The 24,696-nt window shown below is 47.4% G+C and overlaps 1 protein-coding gene across 1 annotated transcript in view; it reads left to right on the top strand.

Annotated features, from left to right (window-relative positions):
- CBL (Cbl proto-oncogene) overlaps positions 1–22,675 on the top strand; it is a 34,160-nt gene extending 11,485 nt beyond the window's left edge. Inside the window, exons 3-16 of the mRNA XM_042882429.1 lie at positions 4,858–5,004; positions 6,264–6,420; positions 7,840–7,961; positions 8,653–8,790; positions 9,518–9,605; positions 9,982–10,113; positions 10,506–10,709; positions 11,838–11,969; positions 12,958–13,335; positions 14,372–14,466; positions 15,009–15,164; positions 15,355–15,458; positions 15,952–16,134; positions 18,163–22,675. Coding sequence (XP_042738363.1) covers positions 4,858–5,004; positions 6,264–6,420; positions 7,840–7,961; positions 8,653–8,790; positions 9,518–9,605; positions 9,982–10,113; positions 10,506–10,709; positions 11,838–11,969; positions 12,958–13,335; positions 14,372–14,466; positions 15,009–15,164; positions 15,355–15,458; positions 15,952–16,134; positions 18,163–18,443 — 2,317 coding nt within the window. The 3' untranslated portion in view covers positions 18,444–22,675. The remainder of the gene's footprint in view (positions 1–4,857; positions 5,005–6,263; positions 6,421–7,839; positions 7,962–8,652; positions 8,791–9,517; positions 9,606–9,981; positions 10,114–10,505; positions 10,710–11,837; positions 11,970–12,957; positions 13,336–14,371; positions 14,467–15,008; positions 15,165–15,354; positions 15,459–15,951; positions 16,135–18,162) is intronic.
- Positions 22,676–24,696: the final 2,021 nt, after the last annotated feature.

The raw sequence follows: 24,696 nt of genomic DNA, 5'->3' as shown, positions 1-24,696 counted from the left end.
GAAAGTCCAATATGATCTCATATTCAGAATCACAGAAGAATCATAGAATGTCCTGGGTTGCAAAGGACCACAATGCTCCTCCAGTTCCAACCCCCTGCTGTGTGCAGGTCACCAACCAGCAGCCCAGGCTGCCCAGAGCCACATCCAGCCTGGCCTTGAATGCCTGCAGGGATGGGGCATCCACAGCCTCCTTGGGCAACCTGAAGCATATCCAAGTCCTGAAGGAAGCCTTGTCCATCAGCAGCAGGGTCAGTAGCACGTAATTACAGAAAAACAACCATTAATTGCTCTATTACTGAAATAATCACAGTCTGCTGGCAGCTCTGTGTGGCCTCTCCCTTGGGGTGCAGCCCTACAGCTGCAGTGCTATGGGTCAAATCGGACCTTGAGTTGATTGTAAAAATGTACTTTGTGTTTTTCCAGCAGCAGCAGCAAGGAACAGTGCAGCCATCAGAGTGCTTTACTTCACTTTGAGCAATCATCTCCTTTCCAGGCAACCACAATGATGCAGAATTTCTAAAGAAAGGGAGCTGTGTGTGGGAGCTGCCCTAGGTGCGTGTGTTAGTTCTGGGGAAACACAATCAGAAAGTGCATCATCTCCCTTAGGAGCCCTGACTTGCAGTCAATGGATTAGTGTTAGCTGTCAGACACTCCCACATCCTCTCTGATGCTTTCTTTCCTTAACTTTCCATCAGACTAAATAAGCGTGCTTTGCTTTCTTAAAAAACACTCACCAGACATTTGTCATTTTTCCTTGGACTGAGATTGCATTTTGTGTTTCGGGTCGTGCCCCTTCAAACAGCCAAGTTTGCATATAGAGAGCCTTATCTTCAGTTTTGAGTAGGATGGTTTTACTGAGACTTAGGTGCTCTGATTTGAGCTTATTACCCTCATGGTTTTCATCATTGATTTATAACTGAGCTCAGCTTGCTGCTGTTCTTTATGAAATAACAGCATTGAATTTTGTTTCAGGGCTGAGGTGAAGGGGTGGCTGTCCTCTTCCCTTGAAGAATCTTTGCTAAAAGCAGCCTGTACCTAAAAATGCTGAGCATTGCTCGTGCAGACCCCCTGCTCACATCAGCAGGAGTGCAAATAGAAAATCCCTCTGGAAATTGCCTTAGATAAGAAATGCACACCATAACTTCCAAACAGTTGGAGCGTTTTGTAGTTGCCTGTCTCACGGCAGCTCTGCACAGCGCTGCGTGCAGCACGCTTTGCACGGAGCAGCTTTGCAGCCCTAGTGCTGCATCAGGGCATGTTGGTGCAGTACTGAGCCAGTGGAGGAGGAGCAGGATCATCCCATGCCCGTCGGTTTGCTGAGAAGTAGCTGAGAGATGTTGGAAGGCAATGACAAACCTCTGGCTGGCGCCGGTGGAAGAGGCAGCGCTGCCTTCACGTTGCCTTGAGGTAAGGCTGATGTAGTCCCGAGCCCACGAGGTGCTGCGCGATTGTAACGTGGATTAATTGAACTAATTGCATCGCTGCAGCAGCAAGAGGCAGCGCTGAGATTAGAGCGGTCCTCTGCTGTTAATGGCTTTGCAAGACCGAGCCTGTAGGGAGGAAAAACGCTTTGTCCAGCAAACAGGAAACTGGAGGAGAGAGCTCTGCTCGGGCTCTGGGGGAGGGAGCAGCCCTGGTGTGCCTGGAAGTGCCCGGCTGACCTCCGGGCTTCCGCTGCAATGCGTGGAGCTGAGCAGGAAGGAAGCAGCGACCGCAGCGCCGGGGGACGCAGGGATGGAGCCTGCACAGCCAGCAGCCTGCAGGGCAGTCACAGCCTCCCCAAAGGCACTGCTGCACACCGACATTGCTGCAGCCCTTGTTGCTGTGAAGGCGGCACGATGCTCAGGGTGTAACCGCAGCTGAGGAAGCCCTGTTGGTGTTGCTGCTTTGTTGCTGCCTGCTAATGGCCCCGTGCTAAAGCTGCAGGTGTTTCTCAGCAATGTGTTTGGTCACTGCATCGAGTGGAAAAGTGTGTTGGGTTTCCATGCTTTCGTTGTTTGTGTGTGTGGTTGATTCTGTGCTTGCAAGCTTTGCACGTGTGTGTGAAGCTGCTCGACGAGGAACAGGAGATCCCACCCCAATGGAGCTGCTGCTCTGCCTCCAGACCTTTTAGCAAAGATTCTTCAAGGAAAGAGGACAGCCAACTGCTGCACAGAGATGTGCTGCAGTTCTTTAGAAGCTGATGCAGGTGTTGCCTTCAGCTCGTTGCAAGCAGCCAGGAGAGCCCATTGATGTGGCCTGTGCTCCCTGGGTGAGGTTTTGACAGATGCCTGTGGCAGGTGCTGAAGTTCCTCTGATGGCCTGTGGGATTTAGGTGCCAAGCTGTGGTGGAGCTCTGGGACAGCACTTGGTAGCAGCCTTTGTGTCCTCCCAGCAGCTTGGTAGGGGCCCTGCTAGTCTCTAAGAAACATGGAAGGAACCCTGCAGGTCTGCGGCCAAAAAGATTTGAGATGTTATGACCTAAATTGCTTAAATGTTCTTTGAAAGCATTGCCACGTTTTGTGGGTGAACGCTTGTTTCTGTTCAGCTACAGAGATAAGGACAGTTGCTGATGTTACTACAATAAAATACCATCACAATCACCAAGCACTGAAATGCCAATGAAAACAAGATAACAGGCTGTAAGCCTCGCTGTAGCTGCAAGCATTCACTTGGTCTGTATTCATTTACAAACGTATAACTTGGCTTGTTCAAATAAAGCAGCTTTTTACAGGGAATGTGATTTAGCACAGGATTGGTAACTGGTTGCTGTATGCAAGCTGGTTTCTAACCTAGAGCCTTCTGTAATCTGCTCTTCTTTGTTTACGGCCTGTGCTTTTCCTGTTTTTGTTTGCAGAAGATATGACTCCATATTTGTACAAAATGATGGCAACTTCAACCTAAGACCTGAAAGTGTTCAGGCCTTTCTGCAAACCCCGTGTCCCTCCGTGTGTGTGTGTGTGCTGTAAAGTCATCATTTGTTTATCCACACCGAAGGCTGCTGAAGGAAGTTGTTCCTCTGTCTGCCTGCTGGGCTCAGCTCAGTGCAGGCACTTCCTGAAGCACAACGAGAGGAGAGAGCTCTCCCAGGACTGAGTGAGCACACACAGCAATGCAATTTGTCTCCTTGCAGTGCACCCACTTGCTTTTTGTCAGACCGTGCCCTTGTTCCTGTAGCTTGTTTCTCACCCCATCATACCACAGCATGTGGGAGTAAACACCTGAAATGATGCTCCTTCCTACTGCTGAGTGCTGTAGGTGCTCACTCCCAGCAGGATTGGGAACTTTGCACAGATCAGCCCTTTTTCACACGTTGGAGTGCTGGAGGACCTCGGTGCCTTCAGGCTGCTGATGCTGTGGGACCTGGGATCTCACAGCCATGCGCTGATGCTGCTTGACCTGCTGAGGATGCATGCAGACATTGCTCCCTAACCCATTCAGGAAACCCTTCAGCATTTTCTACAGGCTGCTTCCACGTCAGCTCACACCTCTGTTTTCCTAAGTGCAGTGGATGCAAGTTTCCACTTCTCCTTTGTTGCTGAGTTGGGAATAAATGGCTCACAATAGTGTGGTCTTTGCTTTTTCTCTGTGCTCTGCCATAAACTGTGGTCTTATCTTGTTTTGTGAAAAAGTGAAGTTTTGGGAGGGGGCTGCAGGAGCAGGCTGTGCAGCTGGAACCTTCTGGTTGCAATTGTTTGAATGTTTGCTAATCAAACACAGCGGAAGGATAGAAGGAGCACAACCTGTGTGCTTCCAAAGGGGTGAGCTCACCATTAAATCATCTCCCCTGTAGGATGAGGGATGTGCCCCCTCATCTGAGCCCTGCCTTTGGTAACACAGAGGCGCTCGTCTGCTCCTGGAAAGAGGAAGGCACCGTTTGAAATGAGTTTACACTGATATCTACAGGCGTGATTCTGATCACGTGGGGATCTCTTACCTGGCTGTTTGGGTGCAGTTCACTGAGTTGGTTTCTCTTACACACTGGATCCTGTGTTGTCTTTTAGTGATACGTAAGCTTTCCTAAAGCAGGGGGTGGGGAATGGCTTTAGCACTTGAAGGGGTGAAACAGAGGAAGCAGTGTGACTGGGAATTGGGACAGCAATGGGCTGGGGGGCTTCCCACATCACCTCTCCTGGAAGCTGATGAAGGTGAGCAACAAAGGCAGCTTTTAGCTCAGTGTTGGTAGGATCAAATCAAATGTTTGCTTTAGAATACTCACATTTTGGATGGGTAATGCATCCAGGGGAGGGCTGCTGAGCTGAGCAGCCTCCAGAAGAGCTTCTGGGTGGTTTTACTTCAGTCGGTTTTCAGCACCTGGTGGAATTGGGCATGGATAAAATAGCAGAAACCAGAATCCCTTGTGGTGTAAGCAGTGCTGAGGCACAATGTACACATGAAAACATAAGGGTGAAAACTGCTGCCAAAGAAGCAGCTGAGCTTTGCAGCCTGCAGACTGTTGTGTCAGCCTGCTTGGTGTCCAACCAGCCTGTGCCTGTGGCTGTCAGTGAGGTCTCCTGACCAGACCCAGTGTGTAGGATGTGACCAGAGGAGAAGCTGTCCTTCCCCACGTGATACTGGTTCCTTCTTTCTTCTCCCAGCATGTGATGTGGGGCATAAAAAAGGCCTCTGGCCTAGAAATACCCAGCTCTTTTTTCTGCATCTCCATTTTCCTAGCTTCTAGAGGGTGTTACCAGGGAGGGAGAAGAGGAGCATCAGTCTCCAACCCACTGGTTCTGTGCATTTGTTTCCCTCTTCTTTATGTTTTAATATTAAAAAATAATAATAATTAAAAAAAGCCTTGTTTCTTACAGGCATTAATCGTGCAAAACCACATCTTTCTTTCCTAAAAGAAACTTTTATTTCTGTGATCCTTTCTAGGCGCAACCTGACGAAGTTATCCCTGATATTCAGCCACATGCTGGCAGAGCTCAAAGGTATTTTCCCAAGTGGCCTTTTCCAAGGAGACACTTTCCGGATCACCAAAGCTGATGCTGCAGAATTTTGGAGAAAAGCCTTTGGGGAGAAGTAAGTTTCTGGCTGTGCTTAACATCAGAGGTGTGACCACACAGTGTGCACAGAATTTAAGCTTCATCAGTGGAATGAGTGATGGGAGAGACCTGTTAGGTCCTTTGGTACGCTGTCCCGATGGGGTGCAGAGTTGTTCTTACAATATATTTTCCAGTTCTTGGTCCTGTCCTTTTTTAGATGTGTTAAGTGATGGTCCTTCCCCCTTTCCCCAGCAGACTGTTGCACTGTCACAAGGTTTCTCTGGATTATTCAGCTTAAATTTTCCTCTCCTTAATTTAATTCCTTCACTTCTGAGTGAGCTCCACAAACAATGCAGAATCACCTTTCTTCTTCCAAAGCTGCTGTGCCCCCAATCTTAGCTGTCCTCATATTAAACTCTTTCATCTTCCCTCCAATTAGTCTTTCCAGTCACTTAAGACACCCTTCTTCTGCATTCTCTGAACTTTTGTCAGTTTCCACGATGGCTTTGATAAGACAGAATGAAGGAGAAAGTTAAGCACGACATGTATTTAGGTGCAAACAGTTGAAATGTCAGCTTTAATTTTGGTGTCTAATGAAACTCTGTGTAAATGAACCTCAGAGGCCTCCGCAGCAGTGTGTAGGGATTAAAGTTAATGGAATTAGGCACGGCTTTTAAGTAAGGTGTTTCACATAAAGAGTTTAATTAGTAGCTGTCAGAACAGAAAGCTGTAGTGTATTTACTCACGTATTCAGTTGTCTGAGGCTAGACACATTCTTTTCATGTTTCTATTCCACTTGATATTTTAAAGGAAGGAATATATTCCTTTAAAGAGGAGCCTGTGTTTGGGTTGCTGATTATCTTCCTTCTCCTGTTAATGCCTGTTTGGAGAATTGCTTGCAGCTTTTTTTGTGTGGTTTTTTTTTCTAACTGTCTGCACCTCTACTTATTGTTAACTCCTTCTCTGCCAGCTAGAAAGCTGTTGAACTCTTACTAAATGGTTGTAATATGTGCAGCTGACATGACAGGGCAGCAGAAAAAGAGAACAGAGAAAGCAGAGATGGACTTCAGATGTATTTGCAGGGAAAATTGGCTAAAGCCTGCTTGGCTGTTGATTTCCTTCAGTACCAAGGAATCTTTTGCTCACACAACACGATTCAATCTCTTGTGGCCACTTTTGGTTTTCCCTCTTCCATTATGATGACCCGTACGCTCCACAGGTAAGATGTATGAGGCGGTAGGCACGCGGTTGTGCTCTGTGGACACATCCAGTCTCAGATGGCTTGCTTTCCCCCAGGACCATTGTTCCTTGGAAGAGCTTCCGCCAAGCCCTGCACGAGGTGCATCCCATCAGTTCGGGGCTGGAAGCCATGGCCCTGAAGTCAACGATTGACTTGACGTGCAATGACTACATTTCGGTGTTTGAGTTTGATATCTTCACACGGCTCTTTCAGGTGAGTGTAAATCACTTGAAATCTGTCTTAGTGCTTCAGCTTAGACTTCTCCAAAGATAAACCGTATTGTGCACGCTGAAGTGGTATTTATATTGCAAAGGATTTTGTCTTCTTGCCCCTCATCCCCTGAGCAGTTCTTAAAACACTTGGTAGTTAAATCACATAGGAGCATTTGATATTTTTGGTTGGAGAAGAAAAAGTTTTCTAAATTTAGATTCTAACCAAATGTAAGGCACATTTTGTATCCTCCCATGAATCAGTTTTTCCCCTTTCAGAAGTCATTTTTAGACCAAAGTTCTGACACAGCTTCAGGAAATGTGAAGCTCAGTTTATCGGTCCATCTTTCCTCATATCCATTTCGTTCTTGTCAGATTTATTTTCCGTAGGGGGATGTTCAGGATGGATCATAGCATGGAGATTTAGGTTTCCTAGCTTTTGAACTGACACAGCCAGGATGTTGCAGTCGTGTTCTGTGCTCTGTGTGCAAGAAGTATTTGTGTTGCTGAAGGGATATTAATAGCAAGTAAAATTCTAGCCCGTGGTCTTTAATAGTTCTGAGCTCTGAAATACAGCTTTTGATGGTGCAAATGGGTATTTACAGGAACAAACACTTACTTCTTTGGCTCTGGCTTGCTTTTTCCCATGTGATAGAGTGGGTTGTAATTAAGAAACGTCTAGATGAAAAATCCCCATGTTTGGTGTTGCAGTGTATCTGATTTCGTTCTGCACTTTTTCCAGCTATGGTACATAAAAGAGTATTGTACCAAGAGATACAGAGTCGTTAGGGAGAGGTGTCGTTTTGGGTAAGTTGAGAAGTTTGGGAAAATGGGATGAGATTTAGATGTCCCAGCACTTTTCAGAACGGAAAGTTTTCAATCTGTCGTCACGCATCACTTCTTGGGGGAAACCTGATGTGTGTGTGCTGGTTCATTGATTCAGGTCTTGGACTGGGCAGAAGTCCATGCCGCAGCCGAGTGAGGTTAGGTGGCTCGAGTCACAAGCTTCTTACACACAGTGAAACCATGACAGAGGAGGGAGGTCACGTTCCTGAGGCCATGAGGAAGTCAGGGATGGGATCAGGCTGGCCGTGGTTTCTGCGTAATCTTCCCAAGTTCCCATCTCTATCCCTGTCTCAGAAATGAGAAGCAGTCCTTCTCGAGCTTTTTGTGATGTCACTGACCTCTCCCTCGTTTTTAAAGGAGTTTTGATGAAGGTCCTTCTGAGCTAATATCTTTATTGCTGACCAGAGAAAATCCAACGCTGAGGTGCTGCACGAGGGCGTAGGCTTTTGGTCATCTGTGGGATTGATGGCGGGATAGGAGACCTACTGTTCTAAGTGAAGCTCTGAGCCCTTTGATTAAGGAGTATTGTATGTCTTGATGCCTTTTAGGTTAATATATTTCTTTGTTGTTTCTCTAGCCATGGTCCTCTTTGCTCAGGAACTGGAATAGCCTAGCAGTGACTCATCCTGGTTATATGGCATTCCTAACGTATGATGAGGTGAAAGCCCGGCTTCAGAAATTCATTCACAAACCTGGCAGGTTGGTGCTTGGCCTTTCTGGTAGCTACTTCTGACACTGCTGATTACAGCACTGGCTGAGGAGATGGGTTTGGTTTTGTCTTTGTCCTCCTCTGTTAATTATGCAAAGCTCTAGCTTGGCCTGGGTTCAGCAGTTCTCCTCTGTGTCGTGGCTTACCTGCACAAGTTTCATAGCAGCTCACTCAGGCATGAGCATGACACAGAGATCTGTAGAATGAGTAAATTTGGGCTGCCCAGTGTCCTGGGTCGAATGTGGCCCCGTGCAACAGAGCTGACAGATTTCTCTTTATGCAGAGGAAGGGTCAAGTGCTCCCTTCTGGAGGTTGTTAGTGTGCTTTTAGTTCTGTGCAAGTTTTAAAAATGGAAACCTTGTGTAGTCTGATGGTTTTTTTATTCTTTCCCAAAATTAATTTGAAGCAAATGATTATGAAGATGCCAAAGTTTCTTGCTGTGGATCCTGTGTTTAATTTCACATGGAGGCCATTGCTTGGATGCTTTTCTCACCTCGTATCAGATTGCAAAGTTCTCCTTTGATCTGCCTGGGGGTAAAGTGAGGAAAGCTGGTATAAATCATCCGGTCATTCCTACTAGCTTTTATTTGCTGTCTTGAGATAGGCAAAGGCCAACTTGGCATCTCATGCTTTCTGCCTGTTCCAGTCCAAACTGAAGTTCCTTTTCCTTTGTGTTTTCAGTTACATTTTTCGATTGAGTTGCACCCGACTTGGTCAGTGGGCCATTGGATATGTCACTGCAGATGGGAACATTCTTCAGACCATCCCTCACAACAAACCTCTTTTTCAAGCATTGATTGATGGCTTCAGGGAAGGCTTGTAAGTAACTTCTGCTGTTTCTTACTGTGAATTTGTGTTATACTCCTTCATCCTGCTGCCACAAAGTCAGCTGAATGGTGAAGTGCACCTGCAGGGCTCGTCCCACATCATCTCTTCTTGGGAGACACGGCGTGTTGCAGAGGTCAAGCAATCGCTGTTGACATCACTCAGCCCCTGCTGAACATCTCTCAGCTCTTCCTTTTTATTTAGACCTTGATTCAGGAAAACACTTCCAGCAAGTGAATTGATGTCAGTGGAACAATTTGTATGCTTTGGCACTTGAGAATACTCAGACAGCTATCATTCGTACTGGGAGCTGTATTGTCCTTTGCAAGAGCAGACAATAAGTGTGTGTCAGTGTTTTCCTCATCACAGACTCTTTTGTAATTGGCTCCCTAACTTGTGCTGAAGTGATACTATGACCTCGGTTTTCTCACTCTGGATAATTACAATTTCACCGTGGAATGATTTAAGAAGAGTATAATTGCTCCCAGGAAGGAAAACAAGCTTCTTTCTGCAGTAAAGAATGGCATGTTTGTTTTCTGTCTGATAAGGAAATTCTTGCAAAACTTCTTTTGAATTAAGAGTACCTTGAATTCCCACCCCTTTGTTCTCACCCTCATTCTTCCTTTCCTCTCCCTCCCTAAAAAGAAACCTTATGTCCATGTGCATGTGTGCATGTATGTACATACAGAGTGAGATATTATTTTTCCTCAACTGTTTGCAGTTATTTATTTCCTGATGGCCGGAATCAGAACCCTGACTTGACTGGCTTGTGTGAGCCCACACCTCAGGACCACATTAAAGTCACACAGGTGAGCGAAGTCTTCTGTCCTGCCCTGTCACGCTCAGTATCCTAAAGGCTTGTTCTTAAGGCTGCTCTATTGTATCTTGAAGGAGTTGCAGAAGTCAATGAAAGGTAGGGCTGGGCAGAGAGGTTGCAAAGCTTTCTGCTCACAGACTTTAGATTACTTATTTAGAATGTTCTGCAACAGATTGATTCTTTGGTGTTATCCACCCTCAAACCCTCCATTCCCAGTGTTGGGACACCTGAATGAAAATCTGGGAAAACCTGAAGTCCACTTTCTTCTGTTTCTACTGTGCCCATTTTGTCTTGGATTTCTTGTAGCTGAGATAAATCCTGCAGCTTGTTTTACAGTATCCACAACATCTGTCCATGTTTTCTCCAAGGAACAATACGAACTGTACTGTGAGATGGGCTCCACATTCCAGCTGTGTAAAATATGTGCTGAAAACGACAAGGATGTGAAGATTGAACCATGTGGCCATCTGATGTGCACATCCTGTCTCACTGCATGGCAGGTGAGGCGTTGCCTCTTGTTTGTCTCCCTGGGTGAGACTAATTGCTTTCCTACAGAAACGCTGTTTCCTGTCCTCCTGTTCTGTTTCCTTCAGGTATGGAGATGAGGGGACATGAGCTCGTAGTTCAGAAATGTCAGTGCTAGCTTCTCTTGCCCAGGGAGGAGCTGCTCAGATGCTCTATCTCAGTATATGGCCAAGAAGTGCAAGGACTTGCTAAAAAGTTGTTTTTCTACTCCAGAGAGAAAATCCTCCATATTCCTAGCACAGTTTGCTTTTCTCTCATCCTCTCTGTACCTGCCAAAAAGCAGGTTTCAACCTGCCTGTATATTAACCGTGTATTTAATCTGTGCATCTTAATGGTGGTTGTAACAGATCTCTCCTCTGCCCTGAAGGAATCAGAGGGCCAGGGTTGTCCTTTTTGCCGCTGTGAAATCAAAGGCACGGAGCCAATTGTTGTAGACCCATTCGACCCCAGAGGAGGAGGAGGATTGTCACGGCAAGGTGCAGAAGGGACTCCCTCACCCAACTACGATGATGATGACGATGACAGAGCTGATGATTCCCTCTTCATGATGAAAGAACTCGCTGGTACCAAAGTAAGGTTGCCTCGGTGTGCGTTGGTTCGCTCATATCAGCAAAAGTTTGTCTGTTTTGTTCAGTGATCACTGCAGCCAACCAGTCACAGTCTTCCCAAGGTCATGATGACTAACAGGGTAGAGGGCAGGCTGTTTTGCTGAGGAAGACTATTTGACTGTCATCTTTTTATATGGTGTCTGATAAAACCGTATAATAAAGGTCTGATAGCTCCCTGCCATTAGAGCACCTTCATTCCAGGATCTGTGTGCAGGGCAGGGATACTTCATGGGTCTCTGAACATTCTTTTCTCAGTGCATATTGCTGCTCCTGCACGTCTACAGTTTTGAAGCATTGTTTTGCTTCATTGGAAGGTGGTTTTGAATTTGGCTAATTTTCCATAGTCTGACCCATTAAAACAAGCTGCTTTTCCTGCTCTACAATGCTAACCTATGGTCACATTTCTCTTCAGCCTCTACCCTGTGAAATTCTGTAAACTGTATTCCTGGAGATTGTTTTTGTATACATAGGTTGGGGAAGCAAAGCAGAGTTTCCTTGATGTGACATCCTGTTGCGGTTTGCAGCAGGCTAGTATTCCACATTTGTTAGCATTAGTGAGTTCAAACATGTATAAAGATTTGCAGTTACCAAGCACTAACCTTTCTCACAAAATAAACATTTTCTAAAAAGAGGAGAAGAGGCACTGTTCTGTTAGGTAAAAAAAAAACAGCTTTGCAGGGACAAAAATGGACATTTTGGTGCACAGTAATGATTGCTGCAACAGCCACGACGCTGTAGTTGAGGCAGCTTGCACAGCAGTGCCTGCAGTGATAAGGAGGTTCTGCAGCAGATGTGCCCTCTTGTGTTGAAAAGGAAGCAAGCTTGCTGCTGCTCAGGGCTCAGCAAGGAGGGTTTGGCACTCCAGCAAAACAGCTTGTGTTTTATTGTGCCCCTGCTAAGCATGCATTTATGGTTGTTTGCTGCAAGTCAAATGCTGTTGTGCTGTGAAATTACCTTAATTTGCTATTGTATGGTTGTTGTTATTATAGTCATCTATTACCAAAGCCAATAAAAGTCACAGAGCTTGAAAGCCTCTCTAGAAAACAGTTCTGCTGGATTTTGTTGTTGATTTTCCCAGTCTTCTCTTTCAGGTCGAGCGTCCTCCTTCCCCGTTCTCAGTAGCTCCACAGGCCACCCTTCCTCCTGTGCCACCACGACTGGATCTTCTGCAGCAGCGAGTGTCCAATCCACCTGGGGCTTCCAGCCCCAGCACTTCTTCAAAGGTAAAGCACACTTCTTGCCCTTTCAGGTGTAATTTTGGTAGGGCAGATGGGAAGGAAAGCATTTTGCTGAATGCTGTGTGTTCTCTGTGCCGTCCCTAAGTGCTTTCACACCAGGCTTTATATTCTTTCTGTCAGGCCACTTTCCTCCTAGTTCCCCACAAGAGCTTAGTCTGTGCTGAAGGTGAATGCTTCCTTCTGGAGTTCATTGCTGGAGAGTTTCTATTTCCTATCTCACTCATCCAAACAGTTGATAGAAGGAAGATTATCCTAACCTGAAGTGCTCGATCACTTTGGGTGAACGACCAAGTGATGATTATTATCAGTAAACTGATTTTCAGCCTCCAATCACTGCTGCCTGTGGCCCTGGAAGCTGCAGTTGTATCTTGCTCTAGCTAGTGGCTAGATGTGGAAAGGTGTCACAAGCCTGTCCCAGTTTTTCTTCTCTTCCAAACTTTTCCACTGATAGAGAAGTAAGAATGGAATGAAATGTGTGTGACTGGGAGAGATCAGCTGTTCTATGATAGATGAGCAGAAGGCAGCACTGTGATCTTGGTGGTATTCATTCGTTGGCTGCTGAGATACAGCTGGTTTGGGTGATCGAGTTGAAAGTCCAGACAGAAAAAAATAAGCATTTATGTGACTTGCTGACTGATGAATGGCAGCTGTAAATAAGCTGCAGCTGAAGTTTTTTTGAAATGATGGGTGTCCTTTGTTTGGAATCCAATCCAGGGCTGCCTTGAGAGTGTTTTTTCCTGCAAGAAAGATGACTGGTGTGTTCAGTGCCAAGCTGTTGTAGCTGCATGTAGTTGTACTGTGTTCTCAAGCTTGCAGAGAAGTGTTTCTGGAGGGTTCACTTGGCATTATTCCTTATCCATTGAGATAACCTCTCGTAGAAAAGAAACAAACCCAAACCTTCTGCCCACCTTTTTCTGTTTCGTATCAGAACTACCTTTGCTCAGCGATGTTTTTACATTCCTCTGCCTTCCAGGCTGTTCCTGGTACCCTTCACAAAGACAAGCCTCTGCCCATCCCACCCACGCTCCGAGATCTCCCTCCACCACCACCTCCAGACAGACCGCATTCCATCGGCACCGACGCTCGGCCGCAGAGGAGGCCCCTGCCCTGCACCCCAGCAGACTGCCCTGCAAGGGACAAACCACCCCCTGTGCCCTCCAACCGTCAGGGGGATCCTTGGCCCTCCCGACCCATTCCAAAAGCCCCATCTGTGGCTCACAGCCCCGCTGACCATTGGCCTGGGAGAGAACTGTCAAACAGGCACTCGCTTCCTTTCTCCTTGCCCTCTCAAATGGATTCCAGGCCTGAAAGCCATCGGCTTGGGAGCACGCTCAGCCTGGACAACCCAGTGGTGAGTGGATCTAGTGGAGGTGAAGGCAGATTGTGGGGAACTGAGTCAGCCAAGGGGCCCTTTTCTCATTTGCATCAGAACAGGGCGTTCTTGTGCCAAGGGAGAGGCAGAAGGGAGCTGGTGATTGCCAGGCAAGAGAGAACAACCAGAGGACTTCTTAGGGATGTGCTTTCCTGCCTCTTGGGAGCAGGGCTGAAGTCTCAGCGTGTCCTGCAGTCACCTTTGAGCAGTCGTGAGCCACAATTTCACGATTCCTGTTCACCTTTGGATTTTGAAAACCAGAGGCTGTTTTCCTTTAGGAGCTGGTCTGCTGAAAAAGTACAGTTCACACATGTCAGACTTCAGTCCTGTAAAACCTGCACACAGTAGCAATGATTAACAAAGTAAAATCGGAGTTAAATTTGGGTCTGCTGCTATTAATAATGTCATGATCTAGAACTTGGTGGTCCAACATACTGCACTCTAAGAGAAACCTGAAGCAGTTTGGCTTCCTTTGATTCCATTTGCCTACTTTTTCCTTTAAAAATCTCCAGCTTTCTTGAAAAATAGGAACTGAAACAAATACATTTTTAGCCATGTTGGCTAAGAAGCTGACACCAGTGCAGCTGTCACTCTGTTGCACTCGATTGGACTCGATGATCATGGAGGTCTTTTCCAACCTTGGTGATTCTGTGATCTGTGATTCTGTCTCTGTGTGTATATGCTTCTCTACATCCTTTTCCTCTTTTCCCTTATTAACATTTTGGCCTTTGGGCCAATTTGAGTTTGACAGAGTCATTGGAGTCTCAAAGATAAGAGTTCCTTTGGTTCTTGTGTAAACAGGCAGTTGGCTAGAGGAGAAAAACTCTGCTTGTGCTTCTCAGGAAGGGAAAACTAACACAGAACTGCTGAATTTCTAAAGTGTCAGTAAATGCTTTTGGGTAAATGGGGGTGTTTCATTCCCCAGGAGGGCACGTTGTGTGGCTGGCTGACAGCTTTGCAGCTACATTGGTAGACCTGGCATTTCTAATTCCTGGGTTGCCATTTCTTCTTTCAGAGCTTGAACACGGGTCCACCAGCAACCTCAGAATGTGAGCATCCCAAAATTAAACCCTCCTCGTCTGCCAATGCTATCTACTCCTTAGCTGCCAGGTATGCTGTTTTCTTGCAAACCACGTTCTTTCATAGATTACAGAAAGGTGATTGTAGGTCTCTCTGCATGCTGGTGGCAGAGGCAGAGTCTGACACAGCTCTGTCCAGCCTTAGTTTCAGTCTGCGAAGATGGACTATTCAAAACACACAACCTAGAGAAAGGAGATGAAATCAGCATCCAGAGGTTTGTGGCTGAGTGGTTGCCTTTGGCTGTGGCAGTAGGAAACAGGCTACGGTTGCCACTAGCTCTCTCATAAATTCCCTTCTGAGTTGGCCTTTTTAAATGCACATTGCAAAGCAGGTGATGTACGATGTGCTGTCAGCTGCTTTTTGCTTAATGACCTTGTGTCAGAGTGACTTTGCAGCTGGGCTGCTGAGAATTACCAAAAGCCAGATTATTTCTCTAGACAGTCTTAATGTAACGTGACTGCTTGTTCCTTCAGCTCTGGCCTTGAAAGGACGCGTTGATATTAATTGGGTTTAGTGTAAATGTTGGTTTGTTTTTTTTTCTGGTGTTGATATCTTGTTTATTCTGCCTCCAGACCACTGCCTGTACCAAAACTGCCTCCTGGGGAACAGTCTGAGAGCGATGAAGACACTGAATACATGTCACCCTCCTCTCTGCCGGTGGTGCCTCCGGGTCCTGCTGTACAAAAACCAGAGATCAAAATGCCTTTGGAAATGACTCAGAGTTTGCGGTGAGATTCTTTTTGCACGTGCTGTCCTTCCTCCTCGCTGCTCTGGGGTATTTGTTTAGCAGGGTGGAGGTTTTGCCTTCTCCGTTAGCTGACTTTCCCTGGTGACATTCACCAGATCGAGAGTAGCACAGCGAACTGGAAATGAAATGTGGCTGCTGCTCTTTTGCAGAATGTGTTTTCTCTCCCCCAGAGTTCTGGAGTGCGACCGGCAGGCGGATGGCTGTATGTATGAAGCAATGTACAACATCCATTCCCAAGCAGTGCCCTCTGCTTTTGAGACCATCAACACTTCTGGTGAGTGGGTGTGCTAAGAAAAACCCCATCAAAACCAAACTGCTGGGATGCAATGAATTGACCCCAGTACCAGCTGGAAGAGCATTTAGCTCTTTGTGCTAAATGTTACGTGCTTTTGCTGTTATAATAGCCATGATGTTGGAAGCATTTGTATCTGTGCACTACGAATTGTGTGTGGAGATGTTAGTGAGAAGCATAGCTGGAATGTACTGTAAAAACATCCAGCAGTTGTTAAACAGAATTGCTGTTTTGAAGACTTTGTTTTCTGGGCTCAGTTGCTGTAGGCAGCTGCAGCAGTTGACAGCCCACATGTATGGTAAACATTTTTCATCGTGTATTACCTTCTGGAAAGAGCTCCCATTGAATATGGGTTCTTGGCAGCAGAGCCTGAGTTCTGTGTCCTGTCAGTGTTTGCGGACACGGGAACAGAGTCTGCCTTGAGAGCCAGAGGCTCTGCTTGGCCCCAGAGCTCAGACTGCCTCTCTTGTTCCAGATGAAGGGGATCTGGCAGCAGCCACTGCCAGCAATGGCCCTGAGGAGTCAGAAAATGAGGAGGATGGCTACGATATCCCCAAGCCACCACTGCCAGTTGCCATTGCTCGTCGCACACTGTCTGATATCTCCAATGCCACACCTGCCTTCAGCCGAATGTCTTTGGAAAATGACCCAGTGACAGGTTAGAGAACAGCTGTATTCTGGATGTTCTTGTGGGTACTGGTGGCTTGGTGTGCTTGAAATGTCTGTCACTGACTCAAGGCTTTGTGTGCAGGCTGTAAAATCAGCGTTACGAAGCAGAATTACACTGGACCTTGATTGTTCCGTTTGGTTTACGACTCGAAATGCTCTTCCTGACTCATTTAAATCACTGAGCTAGCAAATCATGATTAAATCTCAGTTAGCAAAACCTTTTCTCGGCTTGAGGGATATCCTGAAACCACTCAGTCCTACAGGACATGGCATCTATTTCGTACTAGGACATGAAGCAGAACTTCAGAGCATTACTTCTAGCTGTTCAGGCAGCAGATTGGATGGCTGGCCTGGCTTCTGCCTGGCTCCAAGGGGGTGGTTGCCAGCAGATGGCACAAGTGTACTGCTCGATGCTCTCTGTGTCTTAAAGCGAGCAGGCAGTGGCTCAGCAAGGTCAGCTTTTTGTCCCCAAAGAAAAAGCAGGGGACATCTTGTCCTTCTGGCTATGAGACACGTCCACCAAGGGGAAACCAAAGCCTCGTGTGTCCAAGAGCATTTGTGAATAATGCTTGGCTTCTTCCCTACGACTGCCCTGCAGCGCAAAAGGAAGCTCTGAAACTTCCTGTTGGGTGCTCTGGGCTTCAGCACGTCTGAACTCTGGCCATCTGCCAAGTAAGAGGAACGAGTTTCTTGTTCCTTGAGCCTCCCGTACCCAAGGCTGCTTGTCCCAGTGCGTTTTCTATTCACCTGTTTCACGAGCTCCCTTTTTTGGAGCTTTCTCTTCTTCGGCTCGGAGAAGAGTTCATTAGTTCAGATAAATGTTCAGCTGCTGCCACTCCTCCCTGCTCCCTGCCTTTGTCACTGTGTCTGTAGAATATGGCTGGCAGGGAGAAGAAGTGCAGTGGAAGCTCACATGCTGCTCCCAGATGAACGACTGAGCTTAATCATTGACCCTTCCTTGTTTATACAACCCTGAAATGATAGTGCTGCTGTTCTGCTTTGTAGTGGTAGGAGATCTGCGCATGAAAAACGCTGATGTTTGTGCTCTGGGAAGCATCTGCCCTTGTCTGAAAAATTGGGTATTGGCTGCTGCTGAAGCCTGGTGCTAAGCAAGCCTGACTTCTATGGGATACATTTTGGCAGATGGATGTTCTCATGCTTTGTGCTCTACAATTTAGTTTCTTAATCATTTACCAAAAAAGCTGAGCTGGTTGTCGCCCTTTGAAATTGACCCGTGGTGTCTGAAATTTGAACCAGCTCAAGCTGAAACAGCTATTTCAAAAGACAGTTTGGGGGAGAGGAGAGGGTAGTCCTTTCTCTCCAACGTACAAAAAGCTTTTTATGAGTAAGAAGCTTGTGCTCTGAGGATCAGGGGATGACCTGCGTTGTGGTTGGTGAGGAAGCCTCAGTGAATTTGTTTCCTCTGTCGTAGTGCTTTTGGTAGAAGTCTTTTAGAAAAGCTCCACAATGGCTGCTTCATCCCTAACCAGCACTGCCCACTCCTAAAGAGGGGTTGTGTGAGCGTTCTTAGCCTTCCAGGTTTGTGTGCTGTGTGCAAGTTCAGCTGTTAGAGAACTCCATGCTGAGCACCTTGAGGAAGGTAAATACAGCGTTCTTTAAGGTGATGTCAAGTATTCATCATTTGCAAAGTAGGTTTGGTGCAGTCTGTTGTGGATTCCCTGTGCTGTTTTATCACAGCAGCACTCTGTCTCACACCAAGCCTGATGCCTGAGCTCTGCTTACATGGATGCATGCCCCCCCCCTGCCAAATTTTTCTTTAGTTTTAGTTTAATAAATGAGCCTGATGTGCCCACCAAATAATGAATCCCTGTGGCTGCCTTTGCGTACAGCGAGGGAAGCTGATCTGATCTGTGACGCTGAGTGGGTCGATGGGCTGAGTGGAGAGAGCAGCACCAGTGCCATGTTTAAGTGCCACTTACCAGTCTGACGTCATTCTGTGTTCCAAGCAAGAATCACGTGCCCTTTCCCAAACTGACTCCTTTGTTTCCCCTTCCAGGTTTTTCGGATGGCTCTCAAGTTCCAGAAAGGCCTCCGAAGCCGCTGCCACGGAGAATCAATTCTGAGCGCAAAGCAGGGAGCTGCCAGCCAGGAGCAGCCAGCAGCAGCACCGGGGCATCGCTGCAGCTCTCCAGCGAGATTGAGAACCTCATGAGCCAAGGCTACTCATATCAGGACATTCAGAAAGCTCTGGTCATTGCACATAACAATATTGAAATGGCCAAGAATATTCTCCGTGAGTTTGTTTCCATTTCCTCCCCTGCACACGTGGCCACATAGCACATTACCTCCACACCTAGAGCTTCTGTGGACCAGCTGCCTGGGCAGCCGTAGCCCGGCTACTCACCAAAGGGGAAGGGGGTTCCTTTAGAGACTTCGTGCGGAGGTCAGCCCTGCCTCTTAAGAGAATCAGTTATCAGGTTTTTGTGGTTCCAGATTTCAAAGCAGTGAAACGGAATGGAGCGGAATGGTGTTTTATACAGTGTGTGTCTTGGAGTCCTTTACCCCTACCTCTTGTTTGAGAGAACAGATTTATTTCCAGGGTGTCAGTAGAGGAAGGTTTCGTACTGAGGGATCCCGGAGCTGATGCCCTGGAGGCTGGGGGGAGTGTGTTGTGCTGTGAATTCTAAGTGAGTGCTCTGAGAAACAAAGTCTCCGGGTCGGTGTGGTGTGTCCTGTGGTTCATGGTACTTAGGTTTGGACCTGTTCGCTGCTGTGTATCTGGCTCAGGCTTTTTAGAGCAGTTGAGAGGTCACTTTCTGCTGGGAATTAATAGGAGACCTTGGAAGAAATCGCCTGATTGCTTCCTGTTTGCCACGGCGTTTCCCTCTTACCTGTAACAGTAGCATTTATTGCTTATGATTTGAGTTGTCCTTTTCTGCTTGGAGATAGCCTGACCAGCATCTGCCAGGCATTTTGGATCTTGGAGTTGGATTTCTGTCGTAAGTGTCCTCATGCCAGCTGTGCTGGCAGCACCAGATTCCAGGGAGCAAGATGTGCTGAGAGTTCTGCATATTTTGGAGAGGTGGGAAGAAGCTGAGCTGAGAGCAGAGAACTGGCTGTGCTGCTCCTTTTGTAGCCTTGAGCCTTTTGTGCTTTCGGTGCTCCAGCTTGATTGCAGCCCTGCTGGGCTCGAGCAGCACCACCGGGTGCTCTTTCTCTAGGAGTGTTGCACCTGGGAATGATGTTTTATTTATCTTAACTGCATGGTGGCTGTTGCAGACCAGTGGCCTTCACGCACATTCCATCGTCTCCTTCAGACAGCTTCCTTGGGAGCCAGTTGTCTTTGTGCCAGGCTGTTTTGTGGGATTGGTAGATGCAGCTGATGTATTTGTTGGTATCTTACCTGCTTTGCAGTACAGTAAACGCAGCGGTTCTCTGCATGGCTATCAGAACAACACAGGGGCTCTTCTTTGCACTGCCCTTACTCCAAGGAATTGCCAGAGCTTGTGTTGAAGCAGATCTGGGAAACCTCTGCATTTGTAAAACAATCACACTGGGCTTTACAAGTCAGTACTCGGGCAGTTACTGTGCAAAAACCTGACTTGCATACTCAGCTCCTTAACTCTGTGCATAATATGCCTGCTGTGTGAGAAGCATAGTTCCTCTGGAGGGGATTTAAATGGAGCAGGATCTGCAGGTCACACGTGAACGTTGCTGTGTGCACACCGAGGGGCTGCTTGCCTTGCACAGCATGTCCTGCATTACTTGCATCACTGGGAGGGCAGCAGCAGTCACTGGGCAAAGGGTTACAACGTGAAATATTGCTGGAGTGCTGGTGGCTGTTGGATGCAGTTGAAGCTTTTGAAGGATCTGGTTGCTGCTTGCAGATCTGAGCGAAGCAGCTTGCCGTTTGCAGAGGGGACTTAACTAATGTTAGCATAGGAAACTAAGCATCAAATGTTTGTTCTGTGTGGAGTATTGGTATTTCTCTAAATCTGCAGCTTTGTAAATTGATAATGCGGGGTCCAGGCAGTTTAAAAGCATGAGCAGTCTCTCCTAACTCCCCTCCTTTCTGTATTTCTCTGAAGCTGTAAGGAGATCTCTTAAGTGCAACGCTTAATGCCATCACTGCTGTTGCTATTTTGGAGCCGGGGCTGAAATTGCAAATGCAGCATGCTGCTGAGATTGCTGTCAGCCAGCAGTGAGCTCTGCAGTGCTGCAGGGAGGTCAGGCAGCCAAGAGCAGGGTCTGGCCTGGCAGAGGGGCCATGTCTGTTCGTGCTGTGCTCGGGGAAGCAGGGCTGTTCCCTCTCCTGTGCCCGCAGGTGCAGCAGGCAGCAGAGCCCTGACCCAGCCCTGCTCTCCCCGTGCTCAGTGATGCCCTGCAGTTCTTGTGGCTGCAGCAGATTCTTGGGAAGCGAGCCCAGCACCAGCCCTGCTCAGCAGGTACCTGGGCAGCCCTGCGTGCTCTCGCTGCCCATCTGCACGTTGCAGTTGTGAGCCTGACCATCCAGCCCTGGTGCTTGGGAGTTATTTTCTGGCTTTGCCCTGGAGACCCACATAAAAAACGTGTTGCGAGGGAGCACTGCTCTTTATTTCCCTCCTCTCCAGTGCTGCCACTCACTCCGTGTTGGTGTTGGAGCCACTTCAGTTCTGCCTTGCTGTGTAAACTCAGCCTAAGTGTGCTCAAGTGTGGCGTGAAGCTGCAGCATGCAGGCAGAGCAGCTGCTGCCAGGGCTGCAAGGAGCTGAGTGCAACCTTGCTGGAAAGCCTTAACTCTTGTCTTGCACAGCATGTGCCACTGGAGCAGTGATGCCCCATCCCCTGCTAGCCCTTGGTTCCAGGCTGGCCGTGATGCTGAACAACCCACACCTAGCAGAGCTTTATGCAGGCCTGTCTCTGGAGCTGTGTGCCAGGGGACGTTCCTGCGGATGTTGTTCCAGGTATTAGAGGTTAGAGAGAGCAATCTTTGTGGCATGTATCACTAATTTTTCTGCATGTGTCCTTTCTGTGCACTGTTTGTGTCTCCGACTGAGTTAAGAAACTTAAGCCTTGGCTTTTCTTCCTTAGATGTGTAAGCGTTTGCTGGCACCACTGACGTGCAGCAGAGTCCTGCCTGTGTTCTATGGCTGTGCTCTGTGAAGTCCACCCAGGCACTGTACAGTGTATTTTTCTTACTGTTTTTCTTTCAGAAAGGTGAGCCTGATGCTATTTTCTCTTTCTTTCCCTTCACCTCCTTGTTCTTTATCCTTGAGATCCTTTATCCTATCACTTTGTGACGCTACTTGAGCAAGAGAAACCCAAATGTCTCGTGCCTTTCTTAAGGGAATGCTGTGTCACTGGGCTGGGTATCCCTCTGTGGAAAGAAAGAGCCCCATGCTGCCTTTGGGATCACTTTAAAAGGTGTGAAAAGGAGGGCAGTTGTCACTTCCAACACTGTGTTGTGTAGCATTTCAGCTGTGGAGGTTTCCTGCTCTACCTGTTACTAACAGTGACTCGGTGCTGCTCCGAGCTCAGCGTGAAGGTGGTAGAATTGTAGCAACAAGATTGGTTTTGCTTGTAACAAAATACGAGTTCTGCTCACAATAACAAATACTGTTTTTCCCCCCACCCCACCTGCCAAGGCAGGACACAAAGCAAGCAGAAAACCCTTTGTGCAGTGAGGGCTGGGGCACAGAGCGTGTGGGAGCAGCAGGAAGGCAGCACGCGTCGTCCGCCTGCCCTGCAGACTTGGTGAGTTGGATGCCACCACAGCTGAACGGGGCTCTGCAGGGAGACAGATCCTGGCAGGAGTGTGTCTGCTGCACTGCCCTGCCCTGCAAGTCCCTGCACCACATGCAGGTTTAGGCTCGCAGCCTCCCAGCAGCCCTGCTTTGTGCAGAAGGCCTTTGAGCTCGCCCTTTGCTGAGCCCTGCCCCAGGAGAGCAGCCTGCTGCTCCCTGCGTTGCTGCAGCTCATCCTGAGGCAGGGTCGTTTGCTGTACCTGGCTTTTTGTTTTCCAGTTGAGCAATTACAAATGCAACTCCCTGGGCACTTCTTTCAAGGTGCCACATTGGAAATCAGAGGGGAAATAAGGAAGCTTATCCTTAAAGTTCCTCCTAGAAAGCTTGTTTTCTTTCTTTGAAACTCCTGGTGGGGGAGGAACGGTTGTTGTTTCTCTTGAATGGCAAATACCCATTTGTATGATATCAGTGTTAAAAAATGTTGAGATTTTCACGAAAAAAAAAAATATTTTAAAAAGAAGTATAATAGTGTCATTAATATAAAATATAATAGCAGTATTTAATCCTTTCAGATCTGTAAAGAATAAGGAAAAACAGAAGGTAAATATTCTTACAGAGAGTAGCTGAGCTTTAAGGTTCACTTGGTTTAAAGTCCTCATTTTGTTTGCAAATGCATTGTTAATGTTTAGAGGTTATACTAATGTTATTTATTAATTGTTTCCATTCTCGTATGCTGCCCACTAAGAGCTTCTTTGGGATTTCGTTCACCTGTGTCAGTAAAAAAGAAAAAAAAAAGAAAAGGAAACGAAACAAAGTTTTATTTTTAAATAAAATTTCCTTTGTTGTAGCAGATGGGCTGCGTTGTGTTGGTTCTGTGAGGGGGGAACATGCAGCTGGAGTCTGCCTGATCAGAGGCCCCAAGCCTGGGCTGGGGAGTTAATGCTGATAAGTGCTAATAGAGCACATGTCGTACTGATCCCAGTTAACAGGTTACAGAATCCATAAGGAGCTGCGAGTCTGAGAGGCCCAGCAACAGGTTTGTTCCTATTAAAGGAGTACAAAAGGGCTCTGCAGTGCTGGTTGGAGTCTGGGAGATGCTGAAGCATCAGCCCCACTCTGTGGAGCCCGTCTGCCTCTCACAGATTCCACTGCTCTGTCACAGCAGGCATTGATCTCTTCTTACAGTTACCACATCTCGTTTTTATGTCTCCCACACAGCTGGGAAATGCAGAAGATTGGATGGAGGGATGAGAAGAACTGAAGGTGATGTGTATGCATGCACAGTACAGCACATCTAGGGCTCTCCTGAGGCCGAATGAATGCACTTGGTGAGGCTGTGCCCAATGAACCCTGCTGGGCCTGTGAGCCACTGGTGGGCAGAGATGCTCCTCAAACACTGCCTGCCCTGAATTGTGTGTGGTGAGCTTAGATGGAAGCATGAGGGACTGTGGGGTCCAGCAGGGTTGGGAAGAGTTGCCTGATCTCTGCTACACTGTAATGCACTGATGGGCAAAGGGCCTTTGCCATGTGGCCAAATGAAGGTGACCAGTTAATTGGGGGTCAGGTGAAGACACAGGGCTCAGATGAGCTCACGTGGGGTCAAGTCACAGGAAATAAGTGGGCAGAAAGGGGCAAAAGAGGGTAATTGGGGTTGAACGAGGACACAGAGGTCAGATGAGGTCACAGAGGTCAAGCAAGGTCAAATCACGGAAAATAAGTGGTCCTAAAGGTCAAACGAGGTTAACTGGGGTCAAACGAGGTCACAGAGGTCAGGTGAGGTCAACTCAAGGAAAATGGGAGGTCCAATGAGGTCAAATCACAGAAAATAAGTGGGCCTAAGGGTCAAATGAGGTTAATTGGGGTCAAATGAGGTCACAGAGGTCAGAGAGGTCAGATGAGGTGAAATCACAGAAAATAAGTGATCCTAAAGGTCAAATGAGGTCACAGAGGTCAAATGAGGACACAGAGGTCAAGCGAGGTCAACTCAAGGAAAGTAAGTGGTCCTAAAGGTCAAATGAGGTTAACTGGGGTCAAATGAGGTCACAGAGGTCAGATGAGGTCACAGAGGGCAAATGAGGACACAGAGGGTCAACTGGACATGAAATAAGTGGCTTGAATTGTCCACGTGGGTTAATTCTGGTCTAACAGACACTGGGGTTTGGCTCCCACTGTGTAACTCAGGCCCAAGGAGATGCTCACAGTTCCAGTGGGCTCCTGTGAAGCCAATCAGGTTACAATTTGCTGGTCTCTAATAAAACTGTTACTTATTAATTAGTAATAGTTATTAGTATCTACAGGGGCCAGAAATAATGGGATCTCAGTCATTCCCAGCACTGGGAACCCCACGGAACGAAGCAGAGCATCACCACCCCCAGGAACAAAGCCAGCAACCAAGCTTTGAACTCGGTACTTTATTTTCACATATATAAAAAAAACCTCGCAAATATCAGACAAAAACTTCTGGAAATGTACACACCATCCAACAAAAATATATATAAACCAAAGCTTCTGTTTGGACAACTCTTTGCAGCTCACGATTACAGCTCCGGAGGTGGGTGGGGGGAATCTGTCCCTCCTCCTGGTGACCTGAGGTCCTGCTGCAGCGCAGGGGGGGCAGAGGGGAGCTGGGTTGGGCAGGGCAATGAGGGGCAGAGGAAGGGCTGGAAAGGGGCTTTGCTTGTCCTGATCACTCCTGTGGGACTGAGGAGGGGGGAAGAAAGTAATGAAGGAGTTTTCCCTGGGGCTGATGACAGGCAAAGAGTAAAAATAAGGGCAGGAGAGGAAGAAGGAAGGGGGGAAAAGGGAGGAAGGGAAAGGAAAGGAGAGAAAAAGAGAAAAGAAATAGGGGGAAGAAAAAGGGAAGGGGAG

The sequence above is a fragment of the Lagopus leucura genome, unplaced genomic scaffold (assembly GCF_019238085.1).
Source record: "Lagopus leucura isolate 7727_CA_CO unplaced genomic scaffold, USGS_WTPT01 Super-Scaffold_100034, whole genome shotgun sequence".
NCBI lineage: Eukaryota > Metazoa > Chordata > Aves > Galliformes > Phasianidae > Lagopus > Lagopus leucura.
The sequence above is the reverse complement of the archived record's forward strand: the minus strand, read 5'-3'. Positions and strand labels throughout refer to the sequence as shown.